Source organism: Papio anubis, chromosome 2 (genome assembly GCF_008728515.1).
Source record: "Papio anubis isolate 15944 chromosome 2, Panubis1.0, whole genome shotgun sequence".
In the NCBI taxonomy this organism is placed as follows: domain Eukaryota; kingdom Metazoa; phylum Chordata; class Mammalia; order Primates; family Cercopithecidae; genus Papio; species Papio anubis.
In genome coordinates this window covers 61,044,817-61,066,255 of record NC_044977.1, presented here as the reverse complement: position 1 = coordinate 61,066,255, position 21,439 = coordinate 61,044,817, and the positions used below count along the sequence as shown (strand labels likewise).

The 21,439-nt window shown below is 38.5% G+C and overlaps 1 protein-coding gene and 1 long non-coding RNA gene across 11 annotated transcripts in view; one reads left to right on the top strand and one right to left on the bottom strand.

Moving 5' to 3' along the window:
- The window catches only part of LRRN1 (leucine rich repeat neuronal 1), a 47,542-nt gene extending 35,542 nt beyond the window's left edge, over positions 1-12,000 (top strand). For both annotated transcript variants that reach the window (XM_031662672.1, XM_031662676.1), the window contains exon 2: positions 8,769-12,000. In XM_031662672.1, coding sequence (XP_031518532.1) covers positions 9,048-11,198 — 2,151 coding nt within the window. In that variant the 5' untranslated portion in view covers positions 8,769-9,047 and the 3' untranslated portion in view covers positions 11,199-12,000. The remainder of the gene's footprint in view (positions 1-8,768) is intronic.
- The window catches only part of LOC110742272, a 478,176-nt gene that overhangs the window by 13,441 nt on the left and 443,296 nt on the right, over positions 1-21,439 (bottom strand). The window lies entirely within an intron of this gene.

Below are 21,439 nucleotides of genomic sequence, written 5' to 3'. Positions count from 1 at the left end.
GAAACTGAATCACAGAGAATTCTCAGCTTATGATAGGGTTACGTCCTGATACACCCATCTTAAGTTGAAAATATCATTATGTTGAAAATGCATTTAATACACCTAACCTACCAAAACATCATAGCCTACCTTGAATATTGTCAGAACATTTACATTAGTTTTATTGGTTAAAATCATCTACCATAAAGTCTGTTTTCTAATAAACTGTTGAATTTCTCGTGTAATTGAATACTGCAGTGACAGTTAAAAATAGAATGCTATCATATGGGTACTCAGATTTCTACTAAGTGTGTACTGCTTTCACACCTTCATAAAGTCAAAAAATTGTAAGTTGAACTATCGTAAGTTGGGGAAAGTCTACAGCTTGCACAAGGTGACACATCTAGTAAGTAGAGAAGCGTAATTCGAATACAGAACACTTGATTCCTCCAGGGTAGAATTCTTTCTCCAACCCCAGAGCTGCCAGATTTTTTTTTTTTTTTCCAGTAACAGAAATACAAATAACCAACTTGTTATTGTGAGTACATATTTCTTTTTTGCCTAACTTCATAAGAAGTTAATGCATATAAATCATAGTGCTAAGTCTCACCAAATATTTTTATTCTGTTGAACTAACATCCTATCTAACACAGTTCTATGGGGAAAATGAGAGCGCTTGCCAAGTGCAGTGATGGTGATGATCATGCAGTTCATTGCCTTCAGAATTTTATACTCAGAGCAGAGTGTCCCAAATATATCTTGTTGGAAAAAAAAAGAAGCATCAAATGTAATTGTATAATTGTTTGTGGGACTCTCGAAATGCATCCCTTGCCAATTCTGGGCCTTAAAGCCATGTTTTGTTACTTAAGGGATTGTTTCTTTAAACCGCCAGACTTGTTTGTGGAACATCTCCCTGGTAATTAGCAGGACATTTTCTTCGTATATTTGATAGATCTAGTCAATCAGCCCTAGAAGAAAGCAATTTCACTTTAAAAAAAAAAAAAAAAAATCTATTCCAGCTGTTTTTTATTTGTTGCAGAATTTAAATAATTAATTTGTATATGTTATAAAAGTTGGCCTGAATTATAATGGCTTCACTTTTTTTTGTGGTAAAAGCACTTAACATTAAATTTATCATCTCTCAATTTTAAGTGTACAGTTCAGTTGTGTTAAGTATATTCACATTATTGTGTAACAGATCTCTAGAACTTTCTCATCTTGCAAAACTAAAACTTTATTCCCATGAAACACCAGTTCCCTCTACCTCCAAGCCCTTGGCAACCACCTTTCTACTTTCTGTTTCTGTGATTTTGACTACCTTATATGAATGGAATCATGTAGTATTCACGCTATTGTGAATGGCTTATTTCATAATGTCCTCAAGATTCATCCATGTTATAGCATATGACAGGAATTCCTTTTTAAAGCTGCATAATATTCCATTGTATGTACACACCACATTTTCGTGTGTGTGTGTAGTAGTGGTTTTTACTGATTAAAAAGCTGCATAATATTCCATTGTATGTACACACCACATTTTCGTGTGTGTGTGTGTAGTAGTGGTTTTTACTGATTGGCACAAGATTACGGCCTATGCTTCCGATACCCTTCCCTCTTATGCAGCTCAAATGGAAGGAAACTGATTAACACATAGAAAGCAATAGCATGCTTACAGGTTTAAACTCCTTTTGTTTTTACAAAAAGGAGTGGGATATGGGGGTGGTACAATTTTAGGGATAGTAGCAAAACTCTCCCTAGACTAGAGTGGGTGGGCCTATCTGTCCCTTGTTGCTGGTACCACAAAGAGGGTGCATTAGTAAAGACGGGGAAGGGTTACATGTGGTTGGCCTGCTATTAAGAGGGGAAGATAGGATGGTATCTGCTATGTACCTGTCTTGGGCCAAACGTGGGACTAGACTAAGTGCCTCTTTCTTCTCGGCCCTCCTACACAACCCAGCTGTACTGTCTCTTGCACCTATGGGAAGGAGGTGTGAAGGAAGCTGAGAACATCTGCCTTGAGAAGAAACGGGAAACCTTAGTTTCCTTTCACTTTCCCTCCACTGAATTCCACTCCCCTCAGCTCTGGAGAGCACTGCAAAAGTCTTCCTTAGGAGTGCTGTGAAGACGCTAGGGAAGATGCTGACCCAGGCGAGTAGCCCTGAGTGGGCAAAATGAAAAACTTGACTTTCCCTGCAGTATCAAGCAAGGTTGCTTTGTAAACAAACAAAACTGGAAAATAAGACTAAATACTAAGTCCTTGAGTGCATTTGGATTGGAGGCAAGGGCTGTATTACTCCATTCCCACCCTGCCCCATTTTATAAAAGTGCCAAGAGGTTTAAGGACCACAACCAACCCCACTTCCCTTCAAGCACCATTCCTTGGATTCCCCAGTTTTGTTGAGCTCATTTGGGGTTATTACTGCCACCCTCTTAAAAAATGAGTCAGCCTGTTGGTTGGTCCATTTTCTACCCTTTGTATAATTATGAAACACACTCTCTAAATAGGAGACACATAAGCCCTCACTCTATAGTCCAAGGGACTAGGTGATATCATGCCGGGAAGGCTAAATTGTTTGCTTTCCTGGGTGGTCCTGATGTGAATGGACAGCAGCAGGGTTCTTGTGGGATCAGAGCAGTCTAGTTTGAGCCACCACACATTTTTTCATTTTTTAAAATTAATTTTAATTTGTTTTAAGTTCCGGGGTACATGTGTAGGATGTGCAGGTTTGTTACATGGGCAAACGTGTGCCATGGTGGTTTGCAGCACCTGTCAACCCATCATCTACGTATTAAGCCCAGGATGCATTAGCTGTATTTCCTAATGCTCTCCCTCCCCTCACCCTACCACCCAACAGGCCCTGTTTGTGTCGTTCCCCTCCCTGTGTGTCCATGTGTTCTCATTGTTCAGCTCCCACTTATAAGTGAGAACATGTGGTGTTTGATTTTCTGTTCCTGCCTTAGTTTGCTCAGGATAATGGCTTCCAGCTCCATCCATGTCCCTGCAAAGGACATGATCTTGTTTTTATAACTCAGAAATAAGACCACCCATCTACAACCATATGATCTTTCACAAACCTGACAAAAACAAGCAATGGGGAAACGATTCCCTATTTAATAAATAATCCTGGGAGAATTGACTACCCATATGCAGAAAAATGAACCTGGATACCTTATACAAAAATTAACTCAAGATGGATTAAAGACTTAAATGTAAAACACAAAACTATAAAAACTCTAGAAGAAAATCTAGGCAATACCATTCAAAACATAAGCACAGGCAAAATCACCATTTGGTGACAAAATCACCAAAAACAATTGCAGCAAAAGCAAAAATTGACAAACGGGATTTAATTAAACCACATTTTCTTTATCCATTCATTTGTCATTGGGCATTTGGGCTGCCTCCACCTCTTGACTATTGTGAATAATAGTTGCAATGAACGTGGGTGTACAAATAAATATCTCTTTCAGATGCTGCTTTAATTCTTTTGGATATGTACCCTGAACTGGGATATAATCATATGGTGATTATATTTTCGATTTTTTGAGAAATCACAGTGAACAAGGGTTACAATTTCTCTGCATCTTTTCCAGTGCGTGTTATTTTCTGTGGTGATAGTGTCCATCATAATGAGTATGAGGTGATACCTCATTGTGCTTTTTATTTGCATTTCTCTTATGATTAGTGATATGGAGCATTTTTTCATATGCTTGTGGGTCATTTGTATGTCTTTGGATAACTGTCTAAGTCCTTTGCCCATTTTTTAATAAGGTTATTTTGTTGTAGGAGTTTACAATATATTCTGGATATTAATCCATTATCATATATATAATTTAAAAATACTGTCTCCCATTCTGTAGGTCATCTTTTTTCTCTGTTGATTGTCTCCTTTGATGCACAGGCTGTAAGTTTGAAGTCATCTCATTTGTCTTTTGTTGTTGTTGCCCGTGTTTTCGGTGTCATATCTAAGAAACCATTGCCAAATACCCAAAAGCTTTTCCCTTATGTTTTCTTCTAGGAGTTTCAAAGGTTTAGGTCTTATGGTTAGGTCTTTAATGCATTTTGAGTTAATTTTTGTATATGGCATAAGGGAAGAGTACAGCCTCATTCTTTTCATGTAGATATCCAGTTTTCCCAACACAATTTGTTGAAGAAACTGTCCTTCATTGTATAGTATTGGCACCCTTGTCAAAGATCATAAAGAGCATGTATAGAAGGGTTTATTTCTGGACTCTGTTCCATTGGTCTATATGTCTGTCTGTATGTCAGTACTACACCATCTTGATTACTGTTGCCTTACAGTATGTTTTGAAATCAGGAAGTGTGAGGTCTCCAACATTGTTCTTTTTCAGGATTACTTTGGCAATGTAAAATCTCTTGATTTTATATGAATTTTAGAAATTTTTCCTGTGGAAGTTACCATTGAGATTTTGATAGAGATGGCATTGACTCTGTAGATTGTTTTGGGTGTTATAGACAGTATAACAATATTAAATTTTCCGGTCTGTAAACATGGGATGTTTCACCATTGTGTTTATGTCATCTTTGATTTATTTTGGTTATCTCTTATAATTTTCATTGTACAAGTCTTTTGCCTTCTCAGTTCATTCCTAAGCATTGTATTCTTTCTGAGACTTTTGTAAATGGGGTTGTTTTCTTAATTTCCTTTTCAGATTAGTCATTGTTCGTTTATGGAAATACAACTCATTTGTGTGTTGATTTGTATCCTGCAAATTTGCTAACATCATTTATTAGTTTTAGTGGGTTTTTTGTGGAATCTTTAGGATTTTCTATATATAAGATTATGTAATCTGGGAACAGATAATTTTACTTCTTTTCCATTTAAATGCCTTTTATTTATTTTTCTTGTCTAACTGCTGTGACTAGAGTTTCCAGTACTATGTTGAATAGAAATGGCAAGAATAGGCATCCTTTCCTTGTTCCCATTCTTAGAAGAGAAACTTTCCGTTTTTCGCGATTGAGTATGATTTTAACTGTGGACTTTTCTTATGTGACTTTTATTATGTGTAGGTACTTTCCTTCCATTCCTCGTTTGTTGAGTGTTTTTATCATGAAAAAGTGTTGAATTTTGTCAAATGGTTTTGTGCATCAATTGAGATGATCATGTGTTTTCACTTCTTCATTATGTTAATGTGATATATTATACTAATTGTTTTTCACATTCCCTTCCTTGCATTCCGGGTATAAATCCAACTTGTTCATAGTATACAATCTTTTTAATATGCTTTTGAATTTGGTTTGCTACATTTTGTTGAGAAGATTTGCATCAGTATGCATTAGGAATATTGGTCTGTAGTTTTCTTGTTGTGATAATGGATTTACATTTAAACACTATTAGTGAGTAGCTCCTGAGAAATGCCCTACATTGCAAACATCTAAACTGGCTTAAGGGCGCTATAAAAGTTGTTCTATGTATAATGTCATGTTAAAAACATTTGGTGAAATTTACTAAAGAGAATTCAGAATTAAATAGAAATAGAAATATCTTAACACCTCCTTTTGTATTAAGGATGTTTAATTCCTTGCTGCCAAAGGAATGTCTTGTAGGATGTGGAGAGGAAATTCTTATACATACATTCTTATAGAATGCAGAAGAAAAAAATGTCTTCCTCTGTGCTTGATCTGATTTCTAACATTCTGGGTTTCCATGGTTGATTGGTTGGTTGGTTGGTTGAAAAAGGTATGTGTGTATGTCAAAGAAAATTTTGAAGATTTCAACACAATTATCTCAAATCATATAATTTAAACTAAAATGGGGGTATTAGCTGTAATAATGTTCAAACTATAGCCCCATAAAGGCTATTTCTCAATACTAATAGACTGATTTGGAAGTCTCTCACACAACTTTAATACATATTTTACTTCTTGATACATTTCCTTACATTCATTTGAAACATAAAAATTAGTTGAGGCCGGGTGCGGTGTCTCACACCTGTAATCCTAAGCACTTTGGGAGTCCGAAGTGGGCGGATCACGAGGTGAGGAGATCAAGACCATCCCGGCTAATGCAGTGAAACCTTGTCCCTACTAAAAATACAATTAGTCAGGCGTGGTGGCACGTGCCTGTAGTTCCAGCTATGCAGAAGGCTGAGGTAGGATAATTGCTTAAACCCGGGAGGCAGAGGTTGCAGTGAGCCGAGATCGTGCCACTGCACTCCAGCCTGGAAGACAGAGCAAGACTTTGTCTCAAAGATAAATAAACAAATAAAAATTAGTTGAAATTCTATCTCAGTTATGAAAGGTAGCTTTATTCTTTTGGTTTTCTATTTTGAGTTATGATTGAGAAATAACCTGTGGCAGAAGTTTTCTTAGCAATTTATTGTGGCCGTTGCACCTGTTTCAAGATTCCTCTAAACAGAAACAAAAGTGAAATAAATTTGTGGAGTTAATAATAAAAATGTTATTCTCTGCGGTATTTTTTTTTTTTTTTTAAGACAGAGTCTTACTCTGTCGCCCAGGCTGGAGTGCAGTGGCGCCATCTTGGCTCATTGGAACCTGCGCCTCCCGGGTTCAAGCGATTCTCCTGCCTCAGGCCCCTGAGTAGCTGGGAATACAGGCGCGTATCACCACGCCTGGCTAATTTTTGTATTTTTAGTAGAGACACGGTTTCACCATGTTGGTCAGGCTGGTCTCGAACCCCCGACCTCGTGATCTGCGCCCCTTCAGCCTCCCAAAGTGCTGGGATTACAGGCGTGATCCACCGCGCCCAGTCCATATTTTTTCATTTCATAGAATATCCGGATAAAAGTCAGAGTCAAACTAGTTTTATAATACTGAAAAGTTTTGCAAATACAGGCATGTCACTTAATGATGGGGATATGTTCTGAGAAATGTGTCATTAGGTGATTCCATCATTGTGCAAATGTCATAGAGTATACTTACATAAACCTAGGTGGTATGTAGCCTATATGATATACCCTATTGCTCCTAGGCTGCAAACCTGTATAGCATGTTACTATCCTGAAGGCAATAGGCAATTGTAACACAATGGCAAGTATTTGTGTATTGAAACATAAAGGTATAATAAAAATATGGTACTATGAATACAACTTTATGGGACTAACATTGTATGTGCGGTCCATCATTGGCCAGACTTTCCTTATGGTGGCACAAGACTACATAGTAAAGGGTGAAGTAACCAGACTTGGAGATGGGGAGGAGGGAGAAGAATGCCAGATGTATGTTTCCTCCCACCAAGACTAGAAGGCATCTAGTATCAGGCAACACACTTATTTCCTACTCCTACACAATCATTTCCTACTCCTGTCTCATACTTGCCAGAATCTGGATTTTTTTTTTCTTTATTGTCAGACCAGTAATGCAGTTTTCATATTTTGTATAACAAAAAAGTTGTAGGACTTTTTCTTCTTACTATGAAAATATGACTCATTAAATACATAACTTTTAGTACTGGCTATTTGTATTCTTATACTCTTAGTCACAAAGATTACTATGTTTTACAAAATCAAAAGGTTGTTAATAGCAGCTAGCATGAATTCAGAGCTTGCTATGTATTGAGCACTGGGTTTAAACACATATGCTCGATTTTATTAGATCCTTATAGTAGGAAGGTAAAGAATACACTTGTCACTGAAGTTCTTCAGTGCTCAAGACTCAAGTGCACTATAGCAAGACAAACACCAGGAAAACATGTAACTCTGCTTTGACTACTTTAGCAAGTGAATGGCCCAGTTTGGGAAAGCAAGACAAACACTGGATCCATAATGGCTTTTTACAGCTGATAGGAATGCAGAAAAAATAGAGCCATTAACTACTAATACTATCTTTGCAAGCAGGTGAGCAGTACATATCTGACTTTATCAAGATATAATTCACATAACATAATTTGCTCATTAAAATGTTTGAGTCAAGAGTTTTTAGAAGATTCACAGAATTGTGCAACCATCACCACAATCTTTAGAATATTTTCATCATCTCAAAAAATACTTTGTAGCCTTTAGCACTCCTCCCACTGTACCCCCCCATACCCCTGGCCATAGGCAACTACCAAATTACTTTCTGTCTCTGCAGGTTGTCCTATTCTGGATACTTTGTATATGTGGAATCATACAATATGTGATCTTTTATGACTGGCATCTTTCAAGCATGTTTTTGATGTTTCCATCCATGTTGTAGAATATTAAATTAACTTTTTGCATAAGAATAATTGAGCTAGAAAAGCATTGGCTGAATATGTCTACAGAATGTACCATTTAGAAAAGAAACAATTCCTGGAGACAAATGAGGTATTAACTAAAATGTAAAGATCTAAAACTTAGCTTTGAGTCTTTAATAAGCTACCATTCATGTTTTGCTTTTACTAGGAATGAACTTTTAATGTTTTGGAGCTATAAATGTAGTTTCTAAAGACATCTTTGTTTTTAAAGAAATGACATCTGCAGGCTTTTTCTTAGTGTTTCTAGTAAGTGTGTATGAGTGTGTGCACTTGTATGTGTGTGTGTGCATGTTTAGTGACTTTACATGTGTATACATACAACTGTACACAGTCATATATGACTCTGGTGGTACATGGAGTCTAAATTTAATTGTAAAATTGAAGGAGTTCTAAAATTAGTTTTAGTATAGTAAGTGGGATATAGTAAGTATGTCCTACAATTTAAAAGCCTATTTGGTTATCCTGAATGGATTTTGAATGTATTCAATACTAGATTTGTGAGTGACTGTGCCTTTTTAGTAAACAAAAGAAAGGCTGTAATGTAGAAAGTATATGGAATAAGCATAACATCTGTCCTAATCTAATTTTCAGGCACATCTCCAGACTTCAATTTGGCTGAAGTAACTCATGCCACAGACCTGTGCACATGCCTGGAATTGAGAGACACAGTTTAAAAGACTTCAGATTGCTTTCTGCCTTTTGAAAACTCCTGAAAACCATCCTTTTGGACTCTGGAATTCTACACAGCTCAACCAAGACTTTGCTTGAATGTTTACATTTTCTGCTCGCTGTCCTACATATCACAATATCGTGTTCACGTTTTGTTAAAACTTAAGGGTGTCAGGAGTTGAGCTTGCTCAGCAAGCCAGCATGGCTAGAATGAGCTTTGTTGTAGCAGCTTGCCAATTGGTGCTGGGCCTACTAATGACTTCATTAACTGAGTCTTCCATACAGAATAGTGAGTGTCCACAACTTTGCGTATGTGAAATTCGTCCCTGGTTTACCCCACAGTCAACTTACAGAGAAGCCACGACTGTTGATTGCAATGACCTCCGCTTAACAAGGATTCCCAGTAACCTCTCTAGTGACACACAAGTGCTTCTCTTACAGAGCAATAACATCGCAAAGACTGTGGATGAGCTGCAGCAGCTTTTCAACTTGACTGAACTAGATTTCTCCCAAAACAACTTTACTAACATTAAGGAGGTTGGGCTGGCAAACCTAACCCAGCTCACGACACTGCATTTGGAGGAAAATCAGATTACGGAGATGACTGACTACTGTCTACAAGACCTCAGCAACCTTCAAGAACTCTACATCAACCACAACCAAATTAGCACTATTTCTGCTAATGCTTTTGCAGGCTTAAAAAATCTATTAAGGCTCCACCTGAACTCCAACAAATTGAAAGTTATTGATAGTCGCTGGTTTGATTCTACACCCAACCTGGAAATTCTCATGATTGGAGAAAACCCTGTGATTGGAATTCTGGATATGAACTTCAAACCCCTCGTAAATTTGAGAAGCTTAGTTTTGGCAGGAATGTATCTCACTGATATTCCTGGAAATGCTTTGGTGGGTCTGGATAGCCTTGAGAGCCTGTCTTTTTATGATAACAAACTGGTCAAAGTCCCTCAACTTGCCCTGCAAAAAGTTCCAAATTTGAAATTCTTAGACCTCAACAAAAACCCCATTCACAAAATCCAAGAAGGGGACTTCAAAAATATGCTTCGGTTAAAAGAACTGGGAATCAACAATATGGGAGAACTCGTTTCTGTCGACCGCTATGCCCTGGATAACTTGCCTGAACTCACAAAGCTGGAAGCCACCAATAACCCTAAACTCTCTTATATCCACCGCTTGGCTTTCCGAAGTGTCCCTGCTCTGGAAAGCCTGATGTTGAACAACAATGCCTTGAATGCCATTTACCAAAAGACAGTCGAATCCCTCCCCAATCTGCGTGAGATCAGTATCCATAGCAATCCCCTGAGGTGTGACTGTGTGATCCACTGGATTAACTCCAACAAAACCAACATCCGCTTCATGGAGCCCCTATCCATGTTCTGTGCCATGCCGCCTGAATATAAAGGGCACCAGGTGAAGGAAGTTTTAATCCAGGATTCGAGTGAACAGTGCCTCCCAATGATATCTCACGACACCTTCCCAAATCGTTTAAACATGGATATCGGCATGACGGTTTTCCTAGACTGTCGAGCCATGGCTGAGCCAGAACCTGAAATTTACTGGGTCACGCCCATTGGAAATAAGATAACTGTGGAAACCCTTTCAGATAAATACAAGCTAAGTAGCGAAGGCACCTTGGAAATATCTAACATACAAATTGAAGACTCAGGAAGATACACGTGTGTTGCCCAGAATGTCCAAGGGGCAGACACTCGGGTAGCAACAATTAAGGTTAATGGGACCCTTCTGGATGGTACCCAGGTGCTAAAAATATACGTCAAGCAGACAGAATCCCATTCCATCTTAGTGTCCTGGAAAGTTAATTCCAACGTCATGACGTCAAACTTAAAATGGTCATCCGCCACCATGAAGATTGATAACCCCCACATAACATATACTGCCAGGGTCCCAGTAGATGTCCATGAATACAACCTAACACATCTGCAGCCTTCCACAGATTATGAAGTGTGTCTCACGGTGTCCAATATTCATCAGCAGACTCAAAAGTCATGCGTAAATGTCACAACCAAAAATGCCGCCTTCGCACTGGACATCTCTGATCAAGAAACCAGTACAGCGCTTGCTGCAGTAATGGGGTCTATGTTTGCCGTCATTAGCCTTGCATCCATTGCTGTGTACTTTGCCAAAAGATTTAAGAGAAAAAACTACCACCACTCACTAAAAAAGTATATGCAAAAAACCTCTTCAATCCCACTAAATGAGCTGTACCCACCACTCATTAACCTCTGGGAAGGCGACAGTGAGAAAGACAAAGATGGTTCTGCAGACACCAAGCCAACCCAGGTTGACACATCCAGAAGCTATTACATGTGGTAACTCAGAGGATATTTTGCTTCTGGTAGTAAGGAGCACAAAGACGTTTTTGCTTTATTCTGCAAAAGTAAACCAGTTGAAGACTTTTGTATTTTTGACTTTGCTAGTTTGTGGCAGAGTGGAGAGGACGGGTGGATATTTCAAATTTTTTTAGTATAGCGTATCGCAAGGGTTTGACACGGCTGGCAGCGACTCTAGGCTTCCAGTTTGTGTTTGGTTTTTATTCTTATTATGATTATTATTATATTATTTTATTTTAGTTGTTGTGCTAAGCTCAGTAATGCTCTTCTAACTACAGTGCTCAATAAAATGATTAATGACAGGTTGGGGTTCCCCTGTGCTTTTACCAGTAGCATGACCCCTTCTGAAGCCATTGGTAGAAAGTACCTTGTCCTCCAAAAAGCTAACATACAGTTTTGAAGCAGCATTGAAACTTTTGTAGCAATCTGGTCTACAGACTTTTAACTCAAGAAGCTAAGGCTAGACTTGTTACCTTCGTTGAATGATGTTAGTTGACTGTACTGTAATGTTGTATCAACTGAATTGAATGTTTGCCTTTAAACAATGAGTTTTCTTTTTCTTTCCTTTTTTTTGTAATAAAGAGGCTTAGAACAAGCTAACAGGCAATAGAAATATGTATATCAAATTTTTTAATGTAACAACATGTTAATTGTTATCTTATTCTTTTTATCTTTAGTAGACACTTTTAAAAGAAAAGACAATTTTGTTGTGTTTAACTCACCAACACGTGGTGTATAATGAAGACAGAACTATAATAAATTAGTTTTGTTCTGATTTTTTAGAACAATTGCAATAATGTATCATTTATAGTTCTTGCTAGTTGCAGTGGTAATATTTTTCACATCCATAAAAACAACCACCAAAATAAATCAGCTGTAGCATGTTGCTTTTTAAAGCTAGGCCCTAAAAGGTTTTAATTCTTTTTCTAAGGGAAGAAATGTCTATTTTAATTAAGATATTTTAATGAACAGGATTTCTGTATTTTAAATAGTACTGACTAGCACATAATGGGCAGTGGGAGGATAGTTCATATGAAGAAAAAAAGGTGTATTGTTGTATCCCTTGCATAAAGGTAAATATATATATATATATACACACACACACACACCACACACACACACCAATATATTCATATACGCACACATCCCAACCTGTCACACATAATTCTTGTGTATATATATGAATATATTGGATATGTCATTTCTGTAAGAGTTTTGTTAAAACCTGATTTTCTTTTGTAGTATCCACATTCTTCATCAAAGTACAAAAACATCTATGAAGTGTCCCAAAATGTATGACATGTTATTTCTTTTTAACAGTTGTCTGTATGCTTAGACCCTAATTAGTCTCTCTGTGTGGTGATATCTGCTGAGACAAGTAAATGATTAACAGAAAACAAAACAACTTCCATACAATTGACGTTTTTCATCCAAATATACATAGACAGTTTTGGAGAATTGTTTCAAGATTACAAAGCAAACGTGTGTAACATTTAGAGCAGATGGAACTAGGTTTAGGTAGAAGGCCAGTTCCACAAAGGGCAGAGGGATGGGATTTAATAGGTAAAGAAGAACCCATTTGAAAATAAAGGTTGTTTTAAAAGGCAGCTGCCGCCAGGCACACACCATTCCATCAGACAGGTGCCAGACAAGCAAAAGCAAGGAAAAGTTGACAGAAAGTCCAGGTGATGTAGGCTGAGGTATTTTTCTTTGGCAATATCCTGGTTTTGTGAATCGCTTAAAAAAAATCACTTTCTTCCCATTCTTAAGGGGTTTTGGCAAACAGAATTTCAGATCTTGAAACAAATGAGCTGCAACAGAAAAATAAGAAGTACCCGAGCTCAAAGCATCCCTTCCCAAAGCCTTCATTTATTGGTGAGAAAAACCTGGGCCCAGGGAGGGCTTGCAGCTTACCCAGGTCGGACTCCTGCTGGTTCAGTGTTCTGCACTCCATGGATTGTTCTAGGCCCAGCAGCCTTTTAGGTTCTTGTGCGGGGCCCCTCTTTTACAGTTCTGAATAACCTCTGGTGCGCCTGCTTCAAAAATGCAGTACATCCTCAAGTTCCCATTTACTCAGGATACATTTTAGCACAGGGCAGATCAGATGGTGTCTCTATCATTAGTACTGCAAAGTATGTATGGCAAACACACAGAATTGGAGCTGCGTTGAATGCAAATTTGGGGTGTTTCCCTTGAGGAGTTCTTGTCTTCAAACGTCTGCAGAGAGTAGTGGACCATATTACAACTTTCCTTTCCATCCGTGAACTATGAAAAGGGATGGCACTGATGCATTAGACCCTCAGCAGCCCGCAGTTGCAAATCTGCGAGGCTTCATTCAGCCCATAAAGCAAATACTTGAACTTAGACAGAATGAGCACTTAAATACTGGTGCAATAAATGAAGGGGAAAACCTCAGCCATTTCTCCATTCTGAAGATATAGCAAGCACTGGGAAATCCGAGATTTTTCATCATCAATATCTTCTGCCAGCCCAGTTTAGGGGAAAAAAATCCCTTTTACATTTTTCTTCAGTAAAGTACTGGAGCTTACTTTTCCCTGTCTGTGCTAATCAGTTGATTTTCAGCTGATAGAAAACAAAATGATAGAGTACTTTTTTCCGTGGCCAAGTATTTTCTCATTTGTATTTAATTTGATAAATTAGACAGCCAGTGAAATTAGACATCAAACTAGGTCCTGATTGATAATGAATGTTATGTCACATTTAACAGTGAAGCGGTTATTATAGGTCACTTTCTAATTTCATATTTTCCCTTTTGCTTTCTGCTGCCCTCAGGGTATATAGTGTATCTCTAACCTGATTTTTCAAGGTTATTTTTGGAGCATTTTCTTAAAACAGGCATTCCCTAACTTGCTCATTTAATTAATGAAAAATTGAACTGATGCCATGGATATAAAAACAAATGCAATGTTTGATTGTCAGTGTTTCTGATTTGGCAAAAAGGAATCATCTCCTTTTTTTTTTTTTTTGCAAACAATATCAAAGTGCATATTTTCTCTCATGTGGTTTCTATTTATTCAATCATTCGTTTGCTAAGGACACCATAGTCAACCCTTTACTTGGTGTTTGCTTTCTATTTCTGTATTCATTTTCCAAGGCATTTTCTCTATTACTGTTTTCACCATTGTTGGGGTAGGGGAAAACATTTTAGATCTCCAACACTTTGCTGGGAAAAACCATACTTTTTCCCTTTCTATTCACTGAAAAGGGAAGTGTAACTACTTCTGATGCATTCTAAGTACAATGGCAAATGCTTTCTTCACCTCAGTTCTTTCACTCTCGCCTTGCTTGCAAATAGACTTTTTTTTTAATCATTCAAAAGGGATTAGCTTGGAGGAAAAAAAAATGTTTCTTTAAAAATTGGTGATTCAGAATCATTATCAGGAGGTCTAGAATAATTTTGGCCTGGAATCTCTGCAGGACTTGATCTAATCTGGTGTGGACAGTCCCCCTGCCCCCACCCCCGCTTCCCCCATATGCACTGATACCAACTTCTTTAGTAAAAAGGAGATGCTGAGGGAACTAATGATTTTTACATCTGCTTGTTCAACATTGCCCAGAACAGGTAAACAGAACTCAATGGGTTTCTCATATTAAAGAATTCCTAGAAGACTTGACGGCGGGAGATGACAATGCAGGCTTTCTTTATGTCTTCAGATTTATTTATCTTTTCTTCTTTAAGAAACCTTATATGCTGGGAATCTGAGGTATATTCCAAAACTATACTTGTATCAGGCTAAATTTTAATTCTAATCTTGAACTCCCCAATACTATTTTCTGTTACACACTCCTAAAATTTTGAAATGTATAGATTTTGTGGAGAAGACACCAAACTCACTCTTTCTTTAGCACTAAACCATGGAAAGCTTTTATAAAATTAATGACAAACTCAAGTGTTTAGCTCCAAAGCTTAAATGGGGAAATGTGAAGTTCATATAAATTGAGCAGTTTGCAAGGGTATCTGACATGCCTGAAAACACAGGGAAGAGCCAGACACAATGGCTCTTGCATAATTACCAAATTGTGGAGTCTGTGGATATGTTTATATTTAGGAAATCATCTAGGCCCCTCCCAAGTTTATATGGATGCCGTAAGACATGAAAGTGGCATTATGTAATTGCCCGCCTGATAGCCCATTACATCAGTTATATATTAAATATGAAGCAAATCCAGTATCATGCACCTCATGAAAGCAGTTCTGGTCACAAAGTGGGTCAGATCATGCCTCTCCTTTCCACCTAGGCCTCCCTGTCTCCCTCCCATAAGATTAGATTGACAAGGTAAATTTCAGCCTGGGCCCTGACAGAATGATCATGAATTCCTAATAAGGGGGGTATACTGAATTAATAAGGTAGCATTTTAATGCATCAGTCTGCATATTAGCATGCCTCATTCATGTAAACAGAAGACAGTGGTCATGAGGAGAAGGAAAACAAACCATACAATTGGGGCAGACAGGACTACATTTTTACAGCTGTGACTTAAGGAAAAGTGAGGAGAAGCATTTATTGTGCATCTAGCCCTCTGCTAGGAGCTTCACATAGATTACTTTGCATCCTTTCAGTTGCCCGTGTTGTCCCTATGTTAGAGAATAGTGTTTACTCAGCCTCACAGAGCCAGGCAACTTGCCTGAAATCTCACAGCTGGTAAGAAACAACTGAGACTTAACTCAAGACTGTATGACTAAAACCAGTAGTTTTCCACCTGTATAATGGTCCATAAACTAAATCTAGGTCAGGAATAGAGAACACATAACCCCCAAATATTCAGCATTTGAGTCAGGAACAATGGAGCAGAGGCAAGGTCTAATTTAAGACTCAAACCTGAGATCAATATGCGGAAACCACAAGCCAAAGAGGAAAAAGTAAAGGACAGGTCTTCCATGGCTGTGACAACAAATCCATACAATGAACTGGAAGAAACTGAAGCTGCAAAAGAAAAAAAAACTAGTCAAGCAATCAGTCAAAATGAAAGTGAGTGGGAGTAAAAGTAGGTCCCAAATATGGCCACATTTTGAGCACTTGTTATGCTTCAGATGCCGTGGTGAGCACCTGGCCTGTATTATCTTGTGGAATCCTTAATAACTTTGTAAAGTAGGTATTCATGTCCCCATTTTTCACATAGAGAAACTGAGCCTCAGTTCATCACTTATAAGTGATGAAGCCAAGCAGCCCTGGCTGTCAGACTCCCGGGCCCAAGACTAACCATGAAACTATGTTCTAGCTGAAAAGGCACTCAGAGTACTGGACTGGCCTTCTCATTGGCCTGGTGAATTCAGTTCTTTTCTGAGAATGAGGAACAAAGAAAAGAGTAGGTGTCATAATCTTGCAAGGAACCTCCCCACAGAAGGCTTGTTAATGTGGCATTTAATGCCATAGCCTTAGATAAAAAAGAAAATGCTACCTTGCTCTTTTTATTTTTTAACCATTAAAGTTAGTCTCCCATTTTAATCATATACCACATCATCCAGAGCAAAGACATGTTCTGATGCTGTAAGTAATTGCATCTTAACTTTCCTATAGATCATTCTGGGGGCTGAGGGTGCTAGGAGGATAAATTCCCTGGAGAACTGTTAGTGAAGAGTTTTATGCCTAATCCTGTGTCTTTGTGATCTCAGTCACCCTTAGTTTAAAAGTGTATTACTTTCAATCTTGTAAGAGGCAGACTGGTTTAAGTATCTCCTGTGCTACTGAGGAAACTATGAAAAGAAGGCGACTGTGAATATTAACCAAAATATATGCTCTTATATTATTTTCCCACTTATCAGAGTACCACACACTTATTAACAGTACTTGATTTTACCAAATTTTATTCTAACTGGCTTAGGGGTGCTTCCACCATCATAAGATGGTTCATGTTTGCAACTCATTTAAAAATTGCATTTTTTATTCTGATTGTAACAGTAGTATATGTTTACTATAGAGAATCTAGAGAAAAATATTTATTACAAATAGCATATAATTCCACAACTCAAAACCAGATGAGATTTTGGTACACTTCTTTCTAGTCTCTTTTTTCTCTGTGTATATATTTATATATGTAGATATACATATAATTATAAAAATATATACCTTTATGAGTATAGAATTAGCATCATAGTATATATAGCTTTGTACACTTTTTTCTATTATGTAAAATGTAAGCATCTTTTTATATTATTAAACTATCTTGGAAACCATGGAATTAAAGGCTGTATAACCATCTATCATACGGATATTCAGTAATGGAATAAGTCCTTTTGGAAGCATTTTGCCTCTTCCATGTCAAGCACCAGGGACATGAAGATGAGCCCACCCTGCCCCTGCTCTCCAGGGTGTAGTCATAGAGGAAGATAGACATCCACGTAAAGGACCATCCAGTATGATGACTACACGGAGAAGATGAAACGGCACAACAGCACAGGGAAGAAGAACCCTGGTCAGATTGGGGAGCTCAAATTTCAGATTTCACTACTTAAGCTCAGAATGAAAAGATGAGCTGAGGGCTTCACAAGCAAGCGTCCAGAGGGAGGGCATCCTAGGCAGCAAACAAATTGCCGTGATCACAGACTTTCCAAGGATGTGGAAGAAGTCTTCCCGGAGGACTTGGGGACTCTGGAGGCCTTCTGATAAAGGAGAAGGGGCTCCTAAAAATACAGGCTAACTACACTGGAAGCTGAAGTAGGAGAGAAACTACAGCAAGGTTTTGTGCAGAGGGGAGAGGGAGAGGCTGGGTTGTATGAGGAGCCTATGGTCCCCAGATGAAGCTTTATTCCCAGTTTAATTTTTTAAGCCATTCCACATAATCACTGGGGGGAGTGCCTTCCTGGTGAGATAAGAGAAGCTTGCAAGAGCAATTTGATAAACCTTCCAAGCCCTGGGGCCTCAGTGTGGAACCTCAGCTGTGGTAATATGTAAGACACAAGCATTAAACAGATGTGAGATTGCCCTAATTGCTTAAGACTATCCCAGTCAGTGGCTTCCACTTAGTACAGGTTTTCTTTGGTGTCTGTGGTGTCAAGAAAATAGGAAGTGCATGTTTGGAAAATTGAAACTGATTTTGTGGTGTTTAAAAGCACAAATGAATCCTCTTCAGCTTGTCCTTTGCCCACTAAATACAAATATTTCTAGTTCACTTGCTTAGACAAAATTCTGATCCTTTTCTTAGTGTAACAAACAAGGCCTTATACTTGGAATAGTAATAAAGAACAATTCATACTTGGATACATGTACCCCCAAACTCCATATTGCACCCCTCCGTTTCCAAAAGTAAAACAGGTCAAAGACATTGTAGTATAACTTAATACAAAATACTTCTGAATCTAGATTCTACTCCTATGGGATTTTCCTTGGGTTTTTAATTGGATTGACTTCTGATCATAGAAATTCCTGATAGCAAGAAGAGATTGATAGAAAAGGTTATTTTCCCCAATTCTGCTCTTAACAAGTATATGGGTGGACATTATACTACTTGTTGTTTTGATCATTAGGAGATTTGTCCGAGGCAGATTCCGTCACCACCTCCTCTGAATTATTGGTCTCTCTCTGGAGAAATACTCAACTGGCCATCTTACAAAAAGCTTAATTTCAGTTCATTTCCCCAGACTTACAAGTTATAGTTAGCTTCCCATTAACTACATAAATTGAGAGGAGCAATTTGTAAACAATGAAAAACACTGGACCATCCAAAAGCCAATAGAGGTTTGTTGAATGAATGAACTCATTCACAACTTTGACTTTGGAGTGAATAATAAGTTTTTGCTAGAAGCAAATGCATTCATCTCCCTGGTTATACTTTGTTTTGTCTTGTAATAGATTTTTGGACTGTTGCAGAGAGCAAGCTGGCATTTGGTTGATTTGGGGAAACAGATTGCATTTCTTAAATTTTCTTTCTTTCTTTTCTTCCATATTGAGACCTGGGAAAATTTCCCTTAACTTCATTCCAAGTTTGTGGAAATCATACAACCCAGGACATCTTGCTTGGGCTGAGCCACTTGTAATGATCTGGGATTGTTTGGATTTGTGTTCAGCTCCCCAAGGTGCTACTCTGAACGTACAACTTAACAGCTTACATTTTCTGGGCACATAGCAACTTTCAGTAGATTTGGTAACCATGCAGATGAGTACCTATTCTTCATAGTTCAGTGGGGTACACTTTCACAGTTCCTCAAACTCTGGAAGCCTTATTCAAAAGAGTACAGCCATCTTTTTTTTACCCCAGCAAATCTTGCACTTTGGAAATGAATACCAGAAATTAACACACAATCTTCCTCTTGTATCACAACTACTAAAGGTCAGGTTAGGGAGAAGTTTGGGAAGGAGTAATGACACCAGAGGAGGAAGGGAAAGAAAGCCACACAGCCACTGTGGAAATGTCAAACCGTGGAGATGATGTAGTCAGAAAACACTGCTTAGGGGCAGAGTGGTAGACATCTCTCTCTCCCCCTCAAAGCTCTGTAACATGAGATCCTGGTGGGAGTGGACAAATTATAATTGAAAGTTTGCTGAAAGAAGAGCCTTTTAAACTGGCCTCTTAGGAAACAGTCCTTATCTTTTTCCCTCTTCTTTTTCACTTTCTCTAAGCAAAGCTGTTCAGAATTTCTACAATTACTCATAACACCTCTCTCATTTGGGTTCTCTTCTTCTCTGTAGGCAACATCCATTCTGGGGAGCGAGGAAAACTCAAAGTTGGATGTAGAAGAGTGGAGGCAGAGGTCTGGACTCTAAGGATCCTAAAATTTTCTTTTTAAGTTGTCCTGGCCAGTCCCCCAGGGAATATGGAAAGAGGCATCCAGAATAAAAGCTCTTTCCATGCATTAAAAAAAAAAAATGCATATGATAGGCTTGACCATCCCTTGGTTAGTCATCTTGAAGGTGAAAGAATGATGGATAAAGTCTAGAATGGCTAGCAGTCAGAGCCAAATGGCTTGGTCAATTAAATTCTAACCCTAGTCTTTTCTCTTCCTCCATGAAAAGTATTAAGCTAATTAAGCTACTTATCTTTTCTAATTTACTGGCTTATACTTCCACATCCCTACTTCTTGTTCGCTGTATTGCAGTTCCACTAGACTGCTTTTCAGAACCTTGGTCATACCTTCTCACATTCACATAGATCCTCTCACTGAAATGCCTCCTCCTTTTTCTCCTGCTTAATCCTCACTCTTTCCTTGGAGCTTTTTAGACAAAGCCTTCAAAGAGCTCAGATTAAGTTAGTTTTGCCTGTCATACCGTCTTATATTAGGCCGTTCTCTCCATCTTAGCAACCATCATGGCTGCTGACTTTATTCACCACTGGAAGATATTTGCCTTATTCACTACTGCATGCCCAGGGCCTATGACACATGGCCCCAGGTAACTTCTCAATTGTCTTCTCCCCCGTTTCTAAATAATGAGTAAATGTATGCCCAACTTCTGACCCAAGGACCGGGCACTTAGGAAACACAATTTTAGGAGCAGCCCTGCAAACTCTTTTCTCTCACCCCAATTTTTTCCTGCTATTCTCCCCCACCACAATAGCATTTCTACTTTTCCTTAGAGAGCACAGTCCTTGTATTTATTTGCTGTGGCTGCCATAACAAAGTACCATAGACAGGGTGGCTTAAACAACAGGAATCTATTTCCTCATAGTCCTCAAGGCTAGAAGTCCAAGGCAAAATGTTGGCAGGGTTGGTCTCCTCTGAGGCTCTTCTCCTTGGCTTGTAGATGGCTGTCTTCCCCTTATGTCTTCATATGATCTTCCTTCCGTGTGTCTGTGTCCTATTTCCTCTTCTTTTTTTTTTTTTTTTTTTGGAGATGGAGTTTTGCTCTCGTTGCCCAGGCTGGAGTGCAATGGCATAATCTCAGCTTACTGCAACCTCCACCTTATAGGTTCAAGTGATTCTCCTGCCTCAGCCTCCCGAGTAGCTGGGATTACAAGTGCCCGCCACCATGCCTGGGTAATTTTTGTAGTTTTAGTAGAGACAGGGTTTCACCATGCTGGCCAGGCTGGTCTCACACTCCTGACCTCAGGTGATCCACCCGCCTTGGCTTCCCAAAGTGCTGGGATTACAGGCATGAAGCACTGCTTCTGGCCCTATTTTCTCTTTTTATAAGGACACTAGTCATATTATATTAGGGTCCACCCTAATGACCTCATTTTAACTTGATTTTCTTGAAACAGACCGTCTGTAAATATAGTAACATTCTGAGGTACTGGCAGTTAGGAACTTTTGGGAGACAATTCAACCAC